This window comes from Saccostrea cucullata, unplaced genomic scaffold, assembly GCF_032062105.1.
Source record: "Saccostrea cucullata isolate Sc308-1 unplaced genomic scaffold, CSIRO_AGI_Scuc_v1 ctg537, whole genome shotgun sequence".
NCBI classification, from domain to species: domain Eukaryota; kingdom Metazoa; phylum Mollusca; class Bivalvia; order Ostreida; family Ostreidae; genus Saccostrea; species Saccostrea cuccullata.
This window is the reverse complement of record NW_026927328.1, coordinates 1-19,092: the sequence shown is the minus strand read 5'-3', so window position 1 is coordinate 19,092 and position 19,092 is coordinate 1. Positions and strand designations below refer to the sequence as shown.

Genomic DNA, 19,092 nt, shown 5'->3' with positions numbered 1-19,092 from the left:
TCAGAACAAAGAAAGTAAATTCCAATAACTTACTTTGCATTCAATTAAGTTTTATTGAGAAATACTCCGAAGAGCTACAACTCCTGTTTGATTCTCTTTAAATATATCTATTTCTTCGATTTTAAATTCGTTCATTTTTTATATCAGGGTTTAGTTCTTTCGTTTTTTATTTCTGTTTTTTACATTGTTTTTGTAGTTGACATGTCTGTAAATCGCAGAGATGTTAAATAGTCATATATATTGTATAAACTAGTCAATAGAAATGCTTTTAAATGTTACCAGTTTTGATTTAAACTCAACGAAACCCCCATATGTCGAAGCTTCTTTTCTTAAGATAATCGTTCAATCTACTCGATGTAAAAAATTTGAGTCATTAGAGGACAAAGTCCAAACAAATCAGTTTTACATGAAATCGCTCAGTTCCATTCAATAAATCCAAAATATTACCATTAGAGAAAAATAACAGCGGGAACACAGGAATAGGGATAGGGATAAAGCCAATATGTCCTGCTGATTCCTCAGAATAAAATCCTCAGCCAACATCTGCATCTAAACCGCTTAGTCGCCACTTTTTTGAAATCCTCTATAAAACGACAAAGGATTTAAGACAATGATCATCAATTATTTCTCAATTCTTTGGAATATTTGATACTGAAACCAAATGTGAGTACACGTTAGTCTGGTTTTTCTTCTTTCTTCTTAATTTTCAATCGTTAATCGTATCGTTAGTCGTATCGTAAGTCGTATCACCAATGTTCCAGTTAAAGCAGGTACTTGTAATTGGTTGAAAATAAGCACATTTGCAAATATCTGTTTGTACTGGGGTGTTGGCACATCCATCGTGTCTCTGAATGGGTTAAATGGTTTTCCCATAAATCTTTTATCTTGTTGTTAAAGTTTGTGTTTTTTTCCACATGAAGGTATTGCTATCCTTCATCCGATTTTTAACATTCAAGTTCATTAATTGTTTACATTTATTAAACATAAAGAATATAAGCAAGTTATAAACAGTCTGTAAATACAGTTAAAATTGTGCGTTTATTGTGTTGATTTTAATTTTGCACCGATTTTGTAAAGCAAAGTTTCACTAAAGAGAAATATATCGGGATTTATTGCTATAGAACAATTTTACCCAACAAAGGAGGGTTTACAATAAAGCAAAGATTCCGTATAGCAGATCATCCTGTATATATTTACGTCATTACTTCATATTGCTTCATATTTTATATGCCTCAAGAAGGGACATAACTCCATCTCATCCAAAAGTGTATTTAAATTATTCATTTTTTATTCATTCTAAGTGAATTATATGTATTTATTTTTTTTTTATCGAAAATTCATGTTTGTGTCCATGCAATAATAAGAAGTTAACTTTTTATTATAAAATAACTGTTTATGATGACTTTGCCACTAAGAAATCAAAATATGCTCAACAAATTCAAACATTTCTCTCTTTTCTTGGTTTCGATAAAGAACGGTTTTATTCTTCAGTCATTGATTTAATTTTAAATCCACCTTTTCTTTTAAGCATGTCATTCGTCAGCTTTTAAGAAAAGTTCTTTTTTTAATGATGCAATATTTTCAACAATGAAAATCAATCAATATTCAGTTCAAACACTGCCTACCAAATCGTAAAGAAGGAAAAATAATGAGGATTTTTTTTCTTGTAATGAAGAAAATATTAGAAGAAAAGTATTCAATTCCAAACATCTGTTAAATTAAATACCGGGTATATTGGAACTTTAACTCCACCTATTTTTACTCAGAAAATAATTTTTCTCGTATTATATGCCAGATATATTAGAAACAGATCTCAATTTATGTTTTTAGAACAAACTTTACGCATTCATTCAACAATCTTGGCTAAGAAATGAAAATATTTTGGAGAAGTAAATACAAAATTTATAATGTTCTTTGCCTGAAATTCACCATATTTTGACAATATCTCAAAATACTTAGTAACTTTGATTTTTTTTTTTAAATTTCCCTTCAAACAACTATTGCATTCACATACTAACAAAATAGTATGTAGAACTTTATAAGGCCATCTTTAAAAGAATGTATGCTTGCCCTCTCCCGACGGTAGGTAGAGTTGAAAATCTTTTTTATTGGAAAATGTTAACATATTTGTTGACGAGATAATAGGAATAAAAAGAAAAAATATATCGTGCCCGAACCTCTGCTATAAAATTTCACAAAGAAAATTTGAAATTTCTTATATTGATTTTCATGAACAATAATAACATTACAGCCACGTGGAAAATAGTTAGAAGTATGAAACGCTGCTTATTTTTTCAGAAATTATTTTTATATCAGATCATAATACATGTATGAAGAAATTTCAATACAGAGAACAGAAATGGTAACAATTTATTCTCACAACATAAAATTTAAAATATGAGGTGTATATGAAAATAATACTTGGTATCATACTTATATAAAATATTTTTGAAAACATCAAAAAGTGCTGTTTCCTAAGTCTGATTATCACAATGTTGTATGTGGTTGTAAGAAAAAAAACAAATCCGTGAGGAGGAGTTATCTTTCTTCTTAATTTATCTTCATTTGAATGAAACAAATGGAGATAACGACCAGTATTCAAGATTAAAAGTCTATAAAACAATACAATATAGGAGCAGAGCAAATACGGACCTCCAAAACATCAGAAGTAGGATCAAGTGCCATGGAGGAGTGAGCATCCCCTGCCGACCGGTAACACCCGCCATGTGCTCCTTGTCATGATCGGGAAATAACGAAAAAATCCTTTGTCAATTCAATGTATAAATAATGGACTAACAATTAGTGTGAAAAGCTTCAGTCAGCATTTTACTCAATGATAAATTGTATTGACTTACAAGGTCATTGTACTGACCATAGAACTTACGAAATATTGACTATATACGAGACTGTTAATATGTTTGTTTCAGCAATATGATTGAAAAATTGGTATTTATGTCCTCTAGTTGATTTTATACGTATAAGCATTCTCCTTGTACGAACACTATCTAGATCGAGGCTAGCTTGACAAAACTAGTTGATGAAACAAAAAATGAAACGCCTTGTTAAATGTCATCACTTTGCAATTTCTGTTATCGATACAATAACCTTTTCAGCAAGTACCGGTAAAATATATCATTTAGTTCAATGATGACTGACGTGTTAGACAATTATTTACCTTCAATTATTTATCTTCATAACACCATATCCCATCTCTGAAATTATTAGAGGTCCATGATTGTCCTGCTCACAATTTGTATAGTTTGAATGGACTTTTGAGCTGGAATACTATTCACTATCTCCATATTTTCATCAATAAATTTGGCCCTATTGTATGATTTCCTCTCGGGAAAAACTCCTACTCTCGAATAGAGAGTCATGAGAGAAAGTTGGTGTTGTACATTTGGATTTTTTGCATAATCGTTCCCTCTCCCTCGATCTGTATAATATATCTAGAGTAGGTATTTTTCATGAGGGGCATAAGATAGAGCCAAATTTACCCCTCGTTTTTCTCAGATTAGGATTTCACAAAATCTTTTTCAAATACATATAATTCAATCTCAACCCAAAATTGTAAGCCATTATTTAAGATTAGTCACTCAAAAATCGTGAGAAGTTATAAAATCTCTCTCGACTCATAGTTTTTACAGGAATTTTAAAATGTATATTGGGCCACCATTAGTGGTTTTGTAATTTTTTGGCCCTCTGAAGTACTTGTGCTTTTATGGATCGATCCTTTTTACAAAGAGTGGGTAAATAATTAATTAAAAATACTAGTATATGTTATTTATAGGTTCCACATTCCAATTTAGGAAGTTTTAAATCGAGTACTTCTTTTAAGGATAAAGACCTAAACCAATAACAAATCAAGTCAGGAAATACTGCTTTTGCAAGACGGTGCATAAGTATGTCCCCTTGGCCCCTATTGTATACTACTGAATTTGAAAGCAAAGAGCAAACACTATGCTTAATTTTGCCCCTTTCTTTTGAAAAGAAATAAATGGTCAATTTTTAGATTCATTGAAAGCAGCTTCTAATATTTTGGGTACGTTAACATCTCAAACTTTAGCATTTTTACATTTATTTTGAAATAGATTTGGAAAAAAATTACATTTAATAAAAATATTTTTGAATACGGCAAAAATTTGTTTAAAACGATTACGCCGTACCACTTTTTTCAGAAGTCATTTTGACCAGATAAAAGGAGTAGGATTATTGAAATGCTTCAAAGAATTGACTGGTGCGTTATTGAGAGAAAAGGGAATTCAAAATTTTCAATGTTCATAATAATTCAAATTCTCAGTGTAACTGGGTACCTTTTTGAAGAAGGGATAATTGTAACAATGCCCCCCCCCCTTTAACACGCCTATTTAAATAGGAAAAAATGGCTCTGGAGACATGTCAAATGTTGATTGACGGTTTTCGTACAAATGGTAAGGCCATGTTTTCTACATGATTTGTCTATAAAACGTGAACAAAACAAATGTATTTTAAATATATTAAACTCTTCGGTTTTTTCATTATCTATGACAGAATGATCTTTTTCATCTTAAGGGATTCTGTGATAATGATAGTATTATAATAAGTGAAATAATAACAGAGTTATAGGCATGGAAACAGATTATAATTTAATAGTCAGTATTCATGCTTTAAGACAACTTTAGATCATCTTCTTCATCAAAGACTGATGTATGTTATGTGAACCTATTAGCAATTAAATACAACACCATGAAATTTCTACAGATTCATTTGTTTCAAACAGAATTTGTCATCTAAGAGAAATAACGTTTTCCCACTAAGTTTCTGTGTTAGCATGATACTTTTTAGCTCCTTCACTGTCACACATCCCTCTTGTACACGTGTCATCTCCATCTTGTTTGGGAAGGTAGTCTGTCGTCGAACTGGCGAGTTTTTCAGATGCAGCTTTCTTGGCAGCTTTTCTTTCATTCATGTCTTGATAAAATAAATTGATTTATTTAATTATTAAGAATGTTAATTCAAATTTTAAATGTATCATAAAGAATTTATTTGATATCTAAATACAACTTTACATACCTATTACTGTTGGTTCCCCATACATCCACACTGTAACTATCTTGTTCCTTCCATATGATACATTACACGAAATTAACAGAAGCATGAGCAATAAGTAAGACATTTTGCTTTTTGTGACTCCACATAAAACTAAAACAGTTCAGATGATTATGAAGTGTTCATAAAGATCATATAGTGTTTTGCATTTCCGAATCACTGAAAAAGCCAAGGTTATGTGTCTGAATGTACCTTTTCCGGTCTATATATAATGAGCAGCGCTACTTGAAAATAATTAAAGAAAAATAGCACTATGTACCTTTGCATTGCAGATACTGTGCATGCATTTGAGGAATGAAGCTTACTTCAACTTATGTTATACGATATAACATAACTTGGGGCAGTTTACGCTTTAGGGTAAACTGCCCCAAGTTATGTTATATCGTATAACATAGGTTGAAATAAGCTTCATTCCTTATAATTTAATTTCAATGTAGACAATCAGACAATTTTTCCATTTTTTACCTTCGGAAAAAGGCTTCAAATATCGCATATTTTTAAAGTTCACGTCAAGCGGATTAATACGTTTTTGACGTTGTACTCATTGTGACGTAGGCAAGTTATGTTATACGAAATGGATAAAACCGTTTTACCAATCAAATGACATATTACAAATAAAATTAAATTGTATGGAAATAAAACTTAAATTAACAAAAATATATAAATGTTTTAATTATCTGTTTTATTCACAAGTAATGAAAATCTCACGGCAAGCGTTTAAAAGAAATTCCAATGCACTGTGTGGCTCCGAGAGGAAACAATATAAATTGTGCCAAATGAATTTTGACTTTTGTCTGTTTATATAGTAAGATATTGTAAAACCATAAGAGCTGGTCGCAATTGGTTCATGTAAGAAATTTAAAACAAAAAACTAATTTAATGAAGGAAAACGAGATTTTTATTTCCTTTCAAGACATACAAAACAATTTCATTTTAATTCTGTTTCTATTTTCATTTCAACATTTTCGAAGTCATCATCGTCACACAACTTCTTCCTACATCTACTTTTTCGAGCTGCTCCAGAAAGTTTATCACAAGACTTGCACAGTGACTCAGCAAGGTAGACTGTGGTAGAATTATCACTTACTTCAGTAGCACCCTTAAAGCCAAATCCAGCTTTCTTTTTGGTCAAATCTATTAAAAAGACTTAGTATCTGTGATTTGAAGGTTTGTCATAAAGGATTATAATAAATCGGCAAAGTAAATAAAAAAAATGTAGTTACCCAAATGTATGGCTTTTCCATTAATCCATACTGTGATTCTCTTGTCATTTCCAAAGGAGAGGTTACAAAATATGAGCAAAAGAAATAAGATAAACAGTGACGACATTCTGTTCTTACAATTTGATGTGTAAAGCGTAGATCATATAAAATTCAGAACACTATTAGTGCTTGGCAAGTCTTGCAAAAAAGAAAATTCAAGTACTTCAAGTAGTATTTCCGGAAAATAATAAACGAACTTAGAGAGAGAGAGAGAGAGAGAGAGAGAGAGAGAGAGAGAGAGAGAGAGAGAGAGAGAGAGAGAGAGAGAGAGAGAGAGAGATGTATATAAAATGAGATTTTTGAAAATTACATTAAAAGTTTTTTTCTTTAATTTTTGTTTTCTTTTCTTCTTGTTTGCAGAGCAATTTTGCTAGAGTCTTTTAAATCCGTTACGAGGTATGGCTTGTCAAACGTTGTAATATTTGATTTTTGTCATTTTTGTTGTATGGCATGTCAAACGTTGCAATATTTGATAATCTTGTGATGTATATTCAAAATCTTGTGATGTATGTTCGAAATCTTGTGATGTATATTCAAAATCTTGTGATGTATATTCAAAATCTTGTGATGTATGTTCGAAATCTTGTGATGTATATTCAAAATCTTGTGATGTATGTTCGAAATCTTGTGATGTATATTCAATATCTTGTGATGTATATTCTTAAACTTGTGATGTATATTCTATAATCTTGTGATGTATGTTCGAAATCTTGTGATGTATATTCGAAATCTTGTGATGTATGTTTGATAATCTTGTGATGTATATTCGAAATCTTGTGATGTATGTTCGATATCTTGTGATGTATATTCGAAATCTTGTGATGTATATTCTATAATCTTGTGATGTATGTTCGAAATCTTGTGATGTATATTCGAAATCTTGTGATGTATGTTTGATAATCTTGTGATGTATATTCGAAATCTTGTGATGTATGTTCAAAATCTTGTGATGTATATTCAATATCTTGTGATGTATATTCGAAATCTTGTGATGTATATTCTATAATCTTGTGATGTATGTTCGAAATCTTGTGATGTATATTCGAAATCTTGTGATGTATGTTTGATAATCTTGTGATGTATATTCGAAATCTTGTGATGTATATTCGAAATCTTGTGATGTTTGTTTGATAATCTTGTGATGTGTGTTCTACAATTCAGTGATGCGTGCAATAAAATTGCATGACGCAACAGAAAAGTAAGGACAATTTTCATTGGTTAGAAATAACGAAAGTAGCCGGAGCGGTCGAAATGCACACATTGACACAACTTCGCAAGCATGAAATTGACGAATTCAACCTAAAGTCAAAATTATAGGTAATAGAAAAATTGTTTTGGTATCAAGGAGCACTAAGTCAGTCATAACGTGAAAAGTGGGAATCAAGAACATTAATTTGATTTGTTTGTAGGTACATCAAAAACAATTTAGTGGCTTATTGCTGGACTAAACAGCTAAAGGATGTTTTATCCTATTTTTACGTCCTCATATTGTAGTGATGTTGATTAATCGGTATGATTTATTCTATATTGGTGCTAGTTAGGGACAAACTCTCACCACGCAGGGTTCGAAATTGCATGGCCCATTGCAGCTGCATTGACCGTAGCCCTAGTCCAGGGACGACTTTGCAATAAATAAATAAATAACACGACAAAAGGGGAATGTCTGGAAAAGATTAATTGCTATGCATCATTGAATATTGTCATTCACAAATTTGTCCAATTATTTTTATAGTAAATGTATTGAGCCGGGCTCATTTACAGGATAATGAACAAGGACTGTGGTGACAGTTTAAAATCACGTTCAGACGTTTAGAGAATATGTAATACACACAAAAATATCTCAATGGCATGTATAATATATTAAATAGATTTAAAAATAAAATAAAATATAGCTAGAAATTAACAGCGAAAAATATTTATTGTGTCGGGGTAATCCGGCTTTATATACAAACAGAAGTAAGTAAACACCGATGCAGCAAGATTAAGGTCAAACGTCTCTGCACTGATGTGTCCTCAGCGGGGAGATTTGCATTAAGTTATTAATGATGTTCCCTGCATTTGTGTTAGCCTGATAGTACAACCTTTATTTATAGAATCAATCTAATTCAAATTAGATGTTAGATCCGCTTGCATACTCGCTACACTAACATCTAACACCTTTCGCACCCGTTGAATTATACTTTGTAAAATATTAGTCAAAGGAGCCAGGAAAAAATATTAAACAATGTAATATTATGATAAAAATATTCAATTTACTATTTCTTAGGTGTTGAATGGATTTTGTTTTCTCAACAGCGGCTGGTGCATGTACCATACTTTTACTCGTAAACTCAATTTGGCGGTGAAGAAGCAGCATTTTCTGTTGCTCACCGTCGCAATAGCTGAGCATTGCTCTACGAGCAATGTGCCCGGCTAAAAATCATAATATTTGTAATGATATATCATATTCTAGACTTGACATAAATAAACAATGATAAGAATTATTTTTGCATATCTGCAGTGATTTTCTTTGATCTTTCTGTGGTGATAATTTATCCCATAATATCACATGTGTGATAATACTTTCCAAACATGTTTCAAAGTTTTTACACTCTTTATTATACAGTTTTAAAGAACAGTTTTATGAGCTCATAAGTATATTAAATGGTTAATTTATCAAAACCTGCATTTAAAAATTCAGAAGTCATAAGTTAAACCAAATTGTCCAGGGTATTCTTAGTAAGGTATGTCAAAGGTCATGGTTAAGTGACTTTGTAAGGCTGGTATTTTTTCTTTTGTTTTATGGCAATCAGTGCACATGGTAAATAACATAAAATTACCCTTAAAGGTCTTATGCAAGGAGATAGCTAATTAAAATGAACAAATGTAGTTTTATGTATGATGTATATAGAGACAATAATATTTCTTTTCTTTTTTTCATTTTCAGGAACTTTACGTAGGTCTACAGTTTTAATTTTGGACTCATGCACTAGGAATATCATATCAGCAGAATTGTGCCACTGAATCAAAGGGAACTCTTTTTTTTTAGGTACGCATGATCAATGTAACTTCCTCGATGGTGTGTTGGCTGTTTGCCCATGTGTATTTCGGGGTATAGGTATGTTTAGTCTCAATTTTCTTTCTTAAAAGCCGCTTAAGGGGTATATTTTTTCTGATCTCAAATTTTGTCTAAGCATTAATCTTTTTTCTCATTCATGAATTATCTGCTGATCAGAGTCTAGTTAATTAATTTATTTAATTAAAGCTATATAGTAACATATAGTGAAATTATTTCCTTGTGTGAGACCTAAAGAAAATCAGGTTACTCATTTTTATGACAATTTCTTTGATTTCAGGAGTAGCCTCCCCTTTTAAAGATCAAAAATGGTGATTTTACAGTGCCGCATGCAGTCTGGTCTTCAATGAAGAGTTTTGACACCTGTAATACCCATATTTCTACCATTCACCTCTGTAACCTTTGTTGAGTTCATCAGACTGGTAAGAAAAACAATATTGTTAATTGAAATAATTTTATCAAGATAAATAAAATAAGTAATGAAAAAAAAATTACATGAACACTGACTCCCTCATATAAGAAAATGTCACATTTTACACATTGCAATTATACATCATTTACATATTCACATTTTCCCCATTTACACATGCAGTTGAATAGATTTAGTGCTTAATAATACAACAACAACAGTTATTACACGAATCCTAAGACAATTCACAAAATACATGAATGCATTAAACTGTGAAATACAGATTTCGTACATTTAATTAAAATGCACAGCATCAGAACCCCCCCCCCCCTTCACAATCTTGCAACTTTCTTTTTAATTCAAAGTCACTAGGCAACACTAAAGATTTCCACTTATTGCTTTTCTGTCCAAGACAGGAAGTTGAGGAACAAAGTTGACAGGACATCCTGAACTGTCTTCGCTACCAGCTTATGAGGGAACCAGCTGCAGTGGACAAAGTATGTTACATCATAGGATAATAGGTAAGTCTCCGGAGTAGTGTTTGTAGCAATTCTCGTACTTGGTCCTGCTTCGAAGATTCAGGACTATTGATATTTATCTCTGCTTGGTTTGGTTCTTCCCAGAAACATGTTACTGGTGGTGGTCCCTATATTCTTCTGGCTTTTGTGGTGAGGAATGTTTCATTTCTAGCTCTTTTCTGATCACATTTTGTCTATCTAGCTGTTTGTCTGTCCGTCTGTAAACTTTTCATATTTTCGACTTCTTCTCTAGAACCCATGGGCCAATTTCAACCAAACTTGCCACAAAGCATCCTTGAGTGAAGGGGATTCAAGTTTGTTCAAATAAAGGGCCACACCCTCATTCAAGGGGAGATAATTGGGAATGAATGTAAATTTGATGGTATGTTTTAAAAATCTTCTTCTCAAGAACCACTGGGCCAGAAAAGCTGAAACTTACGTGGAAGCATCCTGGTATAATGTAGATTCTAAATTGTTCACATTATGACCCCCGGGGGGAAGGGCGGGGCCACAATGGGGTATCAAAGTTTAACATAGAAATATATTGGAAAAATCTGAGAAAATCTTCTTCTCAAGAACCACTGGGCCAGAAAAGCTGAAACTTATGTGGAAGCATCCTGGTATAATGTGGATTCTAAATTGTTCAAATAATGACCCCCGGGGAAGGGTGGGGCCACAATGGTGAATCAAAATTTTACATAGAAATATATAGGAAAAATCTTTGAAAATCTTCCTCTCAAGAACCACTGGGCCAGAAAAGCTGAAACTTATGTGGAAGCATCCTGGTATAATGTAGATTCTAAATTATTCAAACAATGACCCCCCAGGGGAAGGGCGGGGCCACAATGGGGAATCAAAGTTTTATATAGAAATATATAGGAAAAAACTTTGAAAATCTTCCTCTCAAGAACCACTGGGCCAGAAAAGCTGAAACTTATGTGGAAGCATCCTGGTATAATGTAGATTCTAAATTATTCAAATAATGACCCCCCAGGGGAAGGGCGGGGCCACAATGGGGAATCAAAATTTTATATAGAAATATATAGGAAAAATCTTTGAAAATCTTCCTCTCAAGAACCACTGGGCCAGAAAAGCTGAAACTTATGTGGAAGCATCCTGGTATAATGTAGATTCTAAATTATTCAAATAATGACCCCCCAGGGGAAGGGCGGGGCCACAATGGGGAATCAAAGTTTTATATAGAAATATATAGGAAAAAACTTTGAAAATCTTCTTCTCAAGAACCACTGGGCCAGAAAAAGTGAAGCTTATGTGGAAGCATTCTGGGGTAGTGTTAATTCTAAATTGTAGGAATCATGACCCCCGGGGGAAGGTTGGGGCCATTATAGGCAATCAAAGTTTTACATAGAAATATATAGGAAAAATCTTTGAAAATCTTCTTCTCTGGAACCACATGGCCAAAAAAGCCGAAACATATGTGCCCATGGAAGGATCATGGGGTAGTGTAGATTTCAAAATGTCTAAATTATGATCAGTGGGGTAGGGTGGGTATGCATGGTATGCATTATGTATAACAAGGGGGAAATCTGGTAAAGAACAAAATGGTCAAAGCTTCTCAGGTGAGCGATGTGGCCCATGGGCCTCTTGTCTAGTTATGGGCTGGAAAGGATTTTTCCATATTTAGCTATAACTTCTTAATTAAAGGTCAGAGCGACCTACTTTTTGTGCGCGACACACCTTCTACCCAAGATGCATCAGATGACAAAGTTTGATAATCCTAGGCCTAATAGTATTAAAGTTATGAGCCGGAAACAAAAAGCTAACAGACAGACAGACGGACAGACGGACGGACACGAAGCCTATAACATAATACGTCCCGTCTTAAGACGGGCGTATAAAAATCTGTATTGTCCAGTACTTTGAAATTAAAAATCTTGGTGAGTAAATGATTTCAAAACATGTATTAATTTACAAGTGCAGCTGTTCAATATGGTATGAAGATATTGAAAAAGGAGGGGATATGTACTGGTATAACACAACTTAAGTGTTTTTTGATTTTTTTTTAGATCTTAAACAAGATACCCTGTGCCTGAAAACCAGTCACCCATACTATCATCAAATTCAAGGCCAGCTACACATATGTAACAAAACATTCTGCGACTTAATTGTGTGGACAAGAGTAGACTGCATTGTGATTAGAATAGTAAAAGACATTGAATGGACAGCAAATGTTCCAAAGCTGATAGATTTCTACATTAACATTTTCATTCCAGCACTGATGGAAAACTGAGTTCTGGTTTGAACTTCTTGACACTTAGTTTTGTACCTCTAGAATTTTCTAACAATGGAAAATGGGTAATCGTGTTAAATTTGTTGAATGTTCCCAAGTCTCATAAATGTATGATATGATATGTCACAATCCAATGAATCCATCATAAAACTTCTGGCTTATAAGACTATTTTAAATAGCAATGATGATTAATAAAATCTATGTACTACATAAAAAAAGAATATCAAAATTTAGAATCATTTTATTAATGAATTGAAGATGTTATTCTCAAAGTGAAAATGTAACATTTTTGTCTTTCTTAATAGATAAATTGTTGAAAACATGAATTTGTTGAGTTGTGCTTTAAAGGTAAATATACTTTAAACTAGAAATTTAAAATTATAAGTAAACCCTCTTCCAAATAATATTGTCAAATGAAGAATCGAATTGCCAACCATTCTTGTAATAAATCCATGCTAAACAAAAGGGATTTTCATTTTCTGAAGTACATGTATTACAACATACTACAAAGTTAACAAATATAACCATTGACATTGATAACAAATCAAAATTTGCTTATCCCTTGCACTTTGGTATGAATATCTTCACTGTTTAGTGTATACTGTCACACGCCAATGCAAATTTATAATAAGTACATGTATCTTTAAGTAATTTCTTTCAAAAGTGGAGCTTGCAAGTTTACAAGACAAGAACAGAGTTGAAATATTTTTGTTGAGATTGGTCTGTAAGTAGATGGTATGTGACGGAGAATCTCGTAATTCTTTATCCTCTCGTTGGCTCTTTCCACATGAATAAGTGCTTTAGCAATCTTGTAACACAGTGCTGCTTCTTGTATGGTAAACTGGCCTCGTGTCGATAAAAGAGCTTTTATAATTAAGCAGACACCCTGGGGCAACTGGTCATGAATGGTGAAACCTTTGACCACCAAAATAAGGTCTCCAGCTTTGAACTTTCGTAAAACTTGGCTGTGACGTACAATAGCTACATCAGAAGTAGAACCTGGGTACAGCATGGAGCAAAATGTAAGTGCACCATTTGGAGGCACGCAAGTTACTGCTTTAAAAGTATGGCAACTTTTGTACATACTGTAGGCCATGGCCTGATTATCCATATGTGTTGGGATGTCCTGGGTTGTTTCATTTGCATCCATGGATGCTCTAGCAGAGGAAAAATCCTCAAAAGATTTTGGCAGAGACCCTGAAAAAAAGTTGGAAAAAAATTAATTTGATTATTTGTAATTGTGTAAAAAAAATTGTGTTACAGTAAATCTTTCAAGAATACAATAAATTTAACTGCATTAAATTTTTGCAAGTCATTATGATAAATTTTAAAACAAACCTTTGCATTTAAGCCGACTTGGAAAACATTCTACGCTACATTCTACACTACGCCATCAGACAGCATCTTGTATAGGGAAAAGACCACTAATTATTTTCCCATAGAACTCCATACAAACCTTAGGCCCTCTCAGTACTTTACTATGACAATTTCAGATAAATCTTTAGCATCATTTCAAACTTTGTTCTAAGCCCTAACAAAAAATACTGAAAAAAATATATGGTCCCATGGCGTTTATAAGTCAAAATTGCAGTTATTTTCAACTTATAGAGATTCGCAGTAAATAACACGCGGCATAAAAAATTAACCCCCACTCCTAAAATCTTCCCTGGCATTTCTATAGTTTCTGTAATATTCCCTCATCCCATCATTTATTTCAAAGGTCATTAATTTTACTTTAAAATGAAAACAATTAAATACCTGATTTCAGCCAATGGCGTAACGCCTACCCATTCAGTATTCCGTTTAATGTTCCATAACAAACAAAGCCATGTGTGCATCCGGGGATTTGGTGCTCTCATTCCTGTACTTACATGTACATACTTACCTGTCCCAGAATTAGTCAATTGTGGTAATTTCAAAGACTATACACCTACCTGTGAACATGTATGAAATTAGAGTCCTGTGACTTCAGTGTATTGGATACTGTGACCATCTCAAATGATGACACCTTACTGCTACCAGCACAATTCAAAGGAGTGAATGACGTCTGGGCCGGTGATGATATTTGGATATATTGGTGACTGTAATAAATAAAATATTTGTACAATGAATTGTTTTTGTGCTTTGATGTTAATAAAGTGATATTAAGTCAAAATTGAGTCAATAATTTCATAAGGGTGGATTCTACCCAGAATTAGGTAAAAAGCTCCAAAATTGGATAAATCATAGTTAATTAAGCAATATTCAAAGGTTTTAAAAAGACTGATATAGAATTTTTTTATGCTTATGCAAAGTATATTTTTTAAGACTCTGATATACTAATTGATTCTTATCTAATCCCTCCTATTGCTTAAGTATGTACAAAAAAGTTTCCCCACCCCCCAGTGAAAAACACTTAAAGAAATAGCAGGTGCCCCCTTTTATTTTTGTTTACAATTAATTTAGACAAGTTTAAATCAATCCTTTTGATAACAAATCAAAGTTCAATGTCTGTAGTCTTATTACAATCAGAAGCTACTTTTTGAATTTTATTCTAAGAAAAGGAGAATTTAAATAATTTTTTTTAAAAATTAAAGAAAAGCTAAAACTGAACCCAAAATGTACTTTACAATAAGAGGCTGGAAAGTTAATAAATAAAATTTTTACCTGCAATGTACAGAAAACTGTCCGACAAAATACATCGGGTGGGTAGGGAGTCTCCATTTTCTTCTTAATATATAGAGAAAATGCCCCTGCTGATCAGAGACCTAAACTCCCAAATAATAACAAAATATGTTAACATAACAGTCAATCTAAGATGTTCATCCCTCAATGGCAACAAGTTTTTATTACAGTAACTGAAATTTTTAGGAAATAGGAAATCACAATTGGAATTCCTTTAAATGTACCTTCTCTTCGTTGTATTTAATATCGTGGATTGATATTGGCTTCCTTTTACTAGACTCTATTTTTAGGGCAAGCAATTCCTTTTCCAGTTGTATTTCTGTTGAGAGGCGCTGCATTTCTTGAGTACAGTTAAATGTGCAGGATGCTGAGTAGTTGTGCTCTGATATCAACTGAAAATATATTGTAAATCATGTACAGTTAAAAGAACTTTATATATTATTAAAAATTATTGAAAATGTTTCAGTGTTGGTCATTTGTCATCATTGATGTTTTAAATGAGCTTTACTTTTTCTTGATATTGACATTTTGGTGCTTGTGGAATCTGCAACTGGTCCATCTGTGAAGATGACAGGGACTCCTCACTTTTGAGTTTTTTCCTCCTTTGTAAAATAATTAAACTTGAATTATTTTTTATTCAGTTGTAAGCTACTCTGTTTATACAATTACATGTACCCTTTTAAAGATTTTTAGTAAAATATTCTCAATTAAACTCCACCCACCCACCATCCAAAATATGATGTCGGTCATATTTTGAAAAATAATTTCACCTTTTTGTACATTCAGGATCAGAGAAATCCATGGCCTTTCCTTCATTCCATGCAAAATATGCAGGGTCCCCCTCCTTCTTACCATCCTTAAAGTGGCAGGAGCAGATGCGATCATTCTGATCTCCTGGTTGGCGATCAGCTCATCTAAAAATATACATTGTTATACCTTTAAAAAATTGTGCCTATACAAATCTATACAGAAAAAAGTCTAACATTTTTAATGTTTTGCTGAGCGGGCATAAAAAATCGATGTTGGACCCCTGAGTGAGATGTTGGACCGCTCGGAGAAATGTTTTAAAAAGTGACCACTTACGTCACAGAAAAAAATATATAATAAAATGGGCGGAGCTTAATCTCATTTTCATTCTTTGGTTTTAAAAAGTGACAGATCTAATGTTACATTAATATAGTACAAAATACATGTATGTCAAAAAATATATAATAAAATGAAAGGTATAACAAAACATTTATTGACAGAGTTCTCGGGCAAAATGCGTTTTGTCGGACCCTCGTTTATCCAAACTGTCTGCCTTCGGCCTAACGGCCTCAGGCAGACTGTTTTAACTATCTTGGGTACTGACAAAACGCATGTTGCCCTCGAACTCAGTCAATAAATAAATGTATATTATATAAAGACTGAGTGAAGGAGAATTAAAAAGCAAAACATGTTCATTTAGCATGTTATTATCAAATAGCCTAAATGACTTATTTTTTCATTATTTTTTTTTTAATGTTACATTTACTTGCAAGTACAAGATAACCATGTGCATAACATTAACTAATCCGAGATTCCTCTGACTCTAACCCCCGCTTTTATATTGTGACTTGTGCGCACAAGTCACAATATAAAAGCGGGGGTTAGAGTCAGAGGAATCTCGGATTAAACATTAACAAACGGTAGCAGTATTTGGTAGTAATAATACGAAATAAAATGTCATAAAAACAGCTGTTAAACAAAAATTAATCTTGCTACAAATTGCACAGTTTTTGTAGTATGTACTCTTCATTATTCTTCTGCTATATTGATTACTACGAGATTTTACTTTTTAGCATGCATGTATAAATACTGTATCTGACAGTGACAATGCAGCATCGTGACATATCGTTACAAGTACCTACAAATTTTGTCAATACATCTACGTTTTAATACTGAGTTTTTTCCCTAGCAGGCCGAAATATCTCCATCATGTCACCAGGAACAACACTCGTGCATCTCGTAATTAGTGTTGCAATAAACAAACTGATGTGTTTTTTCTCACCTGCATGGTTTTCCCGACGCTTCAGCTACTTTCGTTATTTCTAACCAATGAAAATTGTCCTTACTTTTCTGTTGCGTCATGCAATTTTATTGCACGCATCACTGAATTGTAGAACACACATCACAAGATTATCAAACAAACATCACAAGATTTCAATATACATCACAAGATTTCGAATATACATCACAAGATTTCGATTTCGAATATACATCACAAGATTATCAAACATACATCACAAGATTTCGAATATACATCACAAGATTTCGAACATACATCACAAGATTATAGAATATACATCACAAGATTTCGAATATACATCACAAGATATTGAATATACATCACAAGATTTTGAACATACATCACAAGATTTCGAATATACATCACAAGATTATAGAATATACATCACAAGATTTCGAATATACATCACAAGATATCGAACATACATCACAAGATTTCGAATATACATCACAAGATTATCAAACATACATCACAAGATTTCGAATATACATCACAAGATTTCGAACATACATCACAAGATTATAGAATATACATCACAAGTTTAAGAATATACATCACAAGATATTGAATATACATCACAAGATTTTGAACATACATCACAAGATTTTGAATATACATCACAAGATTTCGAACATACATCACAAGATTTTGAATATACATCACAAGATTTTGAATATACATCACAAGATTTCGAACATACATCACAAGATTTTGAATATACATCACAAGATTTCGAACATACATCACAAGATTTTGAATATACATCACAAGATTATCGAATATTGCAACGTTTGACATGCCACATATTCTATCAGTATTGTATAATTTTCAATTTGGATTGCGTAATTTTCCATTTGGATTTTATAATGTTCCATTTGGATTGTATAACATTTGTGTGCATTCTATATTTTCCAACTGTGTTGTGAAAAAACTCATTTGTATTAATTTTAATTCATATTATATATTTTCCATTTGCATCGTATTATTCCTTATTTGTGTCATATACTTTCTTATATTCATTACCTTTATTCAATCTGATATTTTTTTATTTGTATTGTATCCGTGGAATTGGGGGTTTTTTCGTTAAGAAGGATTTCATTGGTCAGCTCAAATTTGTATTTTTATAGCAAAATGTTCAAACAAGCTAAATATGTTTCGGGTGAAGTGGGCCCTTTACATATATTTACGTGGATGCTAAGGTACTTTTCGGGGGAGGGGGAGAGAAAGAAGAAATTCTGCTTAAACGTGAACTCTCCATTTTTCTCGGACATTTCAAGACTTTTCATTTGTCATCTGCCAGCGCTCCCTTTACATCTGAATGACTGTCCTCTAACATGTGCACAAATAAAGGAACCCAGTTGCTTTTCGAAAGCACCCAGAAGATCTCATTAACAAACGATAAAGGCTATATTGGATTTGACCAATGAAATCCTTCGGAATGAAAAAAAATTGTATAAAACAATCCTCCGCTCGGACACTCTACAAATGATAAATTTGTCGAATAAAAATAAACTGTCGAATACGAATAAGAAATTATACAATACAAATAAGAATATATACAACATAGATAAAATATGATACAATGCAAACGGAAAATATGGAATGCAAATAAAATATTATACAATTGAAATGATTTTTTTTACAATACAAATGTAAAATAGGGAATACAAATATACAAGTAAAAGGATATATAATTCAAATGGAAAATTATGCAATGCAAATTGAAAAATATACAATACAAATAAAAAAAAAATACAATAAAATAAAAGATCATACAATACAAACGGAAAAAAATTAT

At 32.3% G+C, this 19,092-nt stretch overlaps 2 protein-coding genes and 1 long non-coding RNA gene across 6 annotated transcripts; 1 reads left to right on the top strand and 2 right to left on the bottom strand.

Moving 5' to 3' along the window:
- Nucleotides 1-5,963: 5,963 nt before the first annotated feature.
- On the bottom strand, nucleotides 5,964-6,456 carry LOC134274090 (uncharacterized). The gene is made up of 2 exons (XM_062756335.1): nucleotides 6,312-6,456; nucleotides 5,964-6,222 (listed from the first exon to the last, which is right to left on the bottom strand). Exons 1-2 carry the CDS (start codon nucleotides 6,415-6,417, stop codon nucleotides 6,017-6,019), a joined length of 312 nt encoding a protein of 103 aa, XP_062612319.1. The 5' UTR covers nucleotides 6,418-6,456; the 3' UTR covers nucleotides 5,964-6,016.
- Nucleotides 6,457-6,991: 535 nt separating this feature from the next.
- On the top strand, nucleotides 6,992-12,909 carry LOC134274099 (uncharacterized). Of its 3 annotated transcripts, none has more exons than XR_009993548.1 (5): nucleotides 6,992-7,667; nucleotides 9,277-9,447; nucleotides 9,686-9,827; nucleotides 10,227-10,335; nucleotides 12,360-12,909. It is a non-coding gene; the product is annotated as an uncharacterized LOC134274099 (long non-coding RNA). The 3 variants fall into 3 exon arrangements; XR_009993547.1 differs by having other exon boundaries at nucleotides 10,180-10,335; XR_009993546.1 differs by having other exon boundaries at nucleotides 6,996-7,667; nucleotides 10,231-10,335.
- On the bottom strand, nucleotides 12,809-17,411 carry LOC134274098 (uncharacterized). Of its 2 annotated transcripts, none has more exons than XM_062756343.1 (7): nucleotides 17,133-17,411; nucleotides 16,018-16,161; nucleotides 15,756-15,849; nucleotides 15,472-15,639; nucleotides 15,230-15,330; nucleotides 14,518-14,664; nucleotides 12,809-13,780 (listed from the first exon to the last, which is right to left on the bottom strand). In XM_062756343.1, exons 2-7 carry the CDS (start codon nucleotides 16,047-16,049, stop codon nucleotides 13,759-13,761), a joined length of 564 nt encoding a protein of 187 aa, XP_062612327.1. In that variant the 5' UTR covers nucleotides 16,050-16,161; nucleotides 17,133-17,411; the 3' UTR covers nucleotides 12,809-13,758. The 2 variants fall into 2 exon arrangements, with proteins under 2 accessions (XP_062612327.1, XP_062612328.1); XM_062756344.1 differs by having other exon boundaries at nucleotides 17,152-17,411.
- Between the last annotated feature and the right edge of the window lie 1,681 nt (nucleotides 17,412-19,092).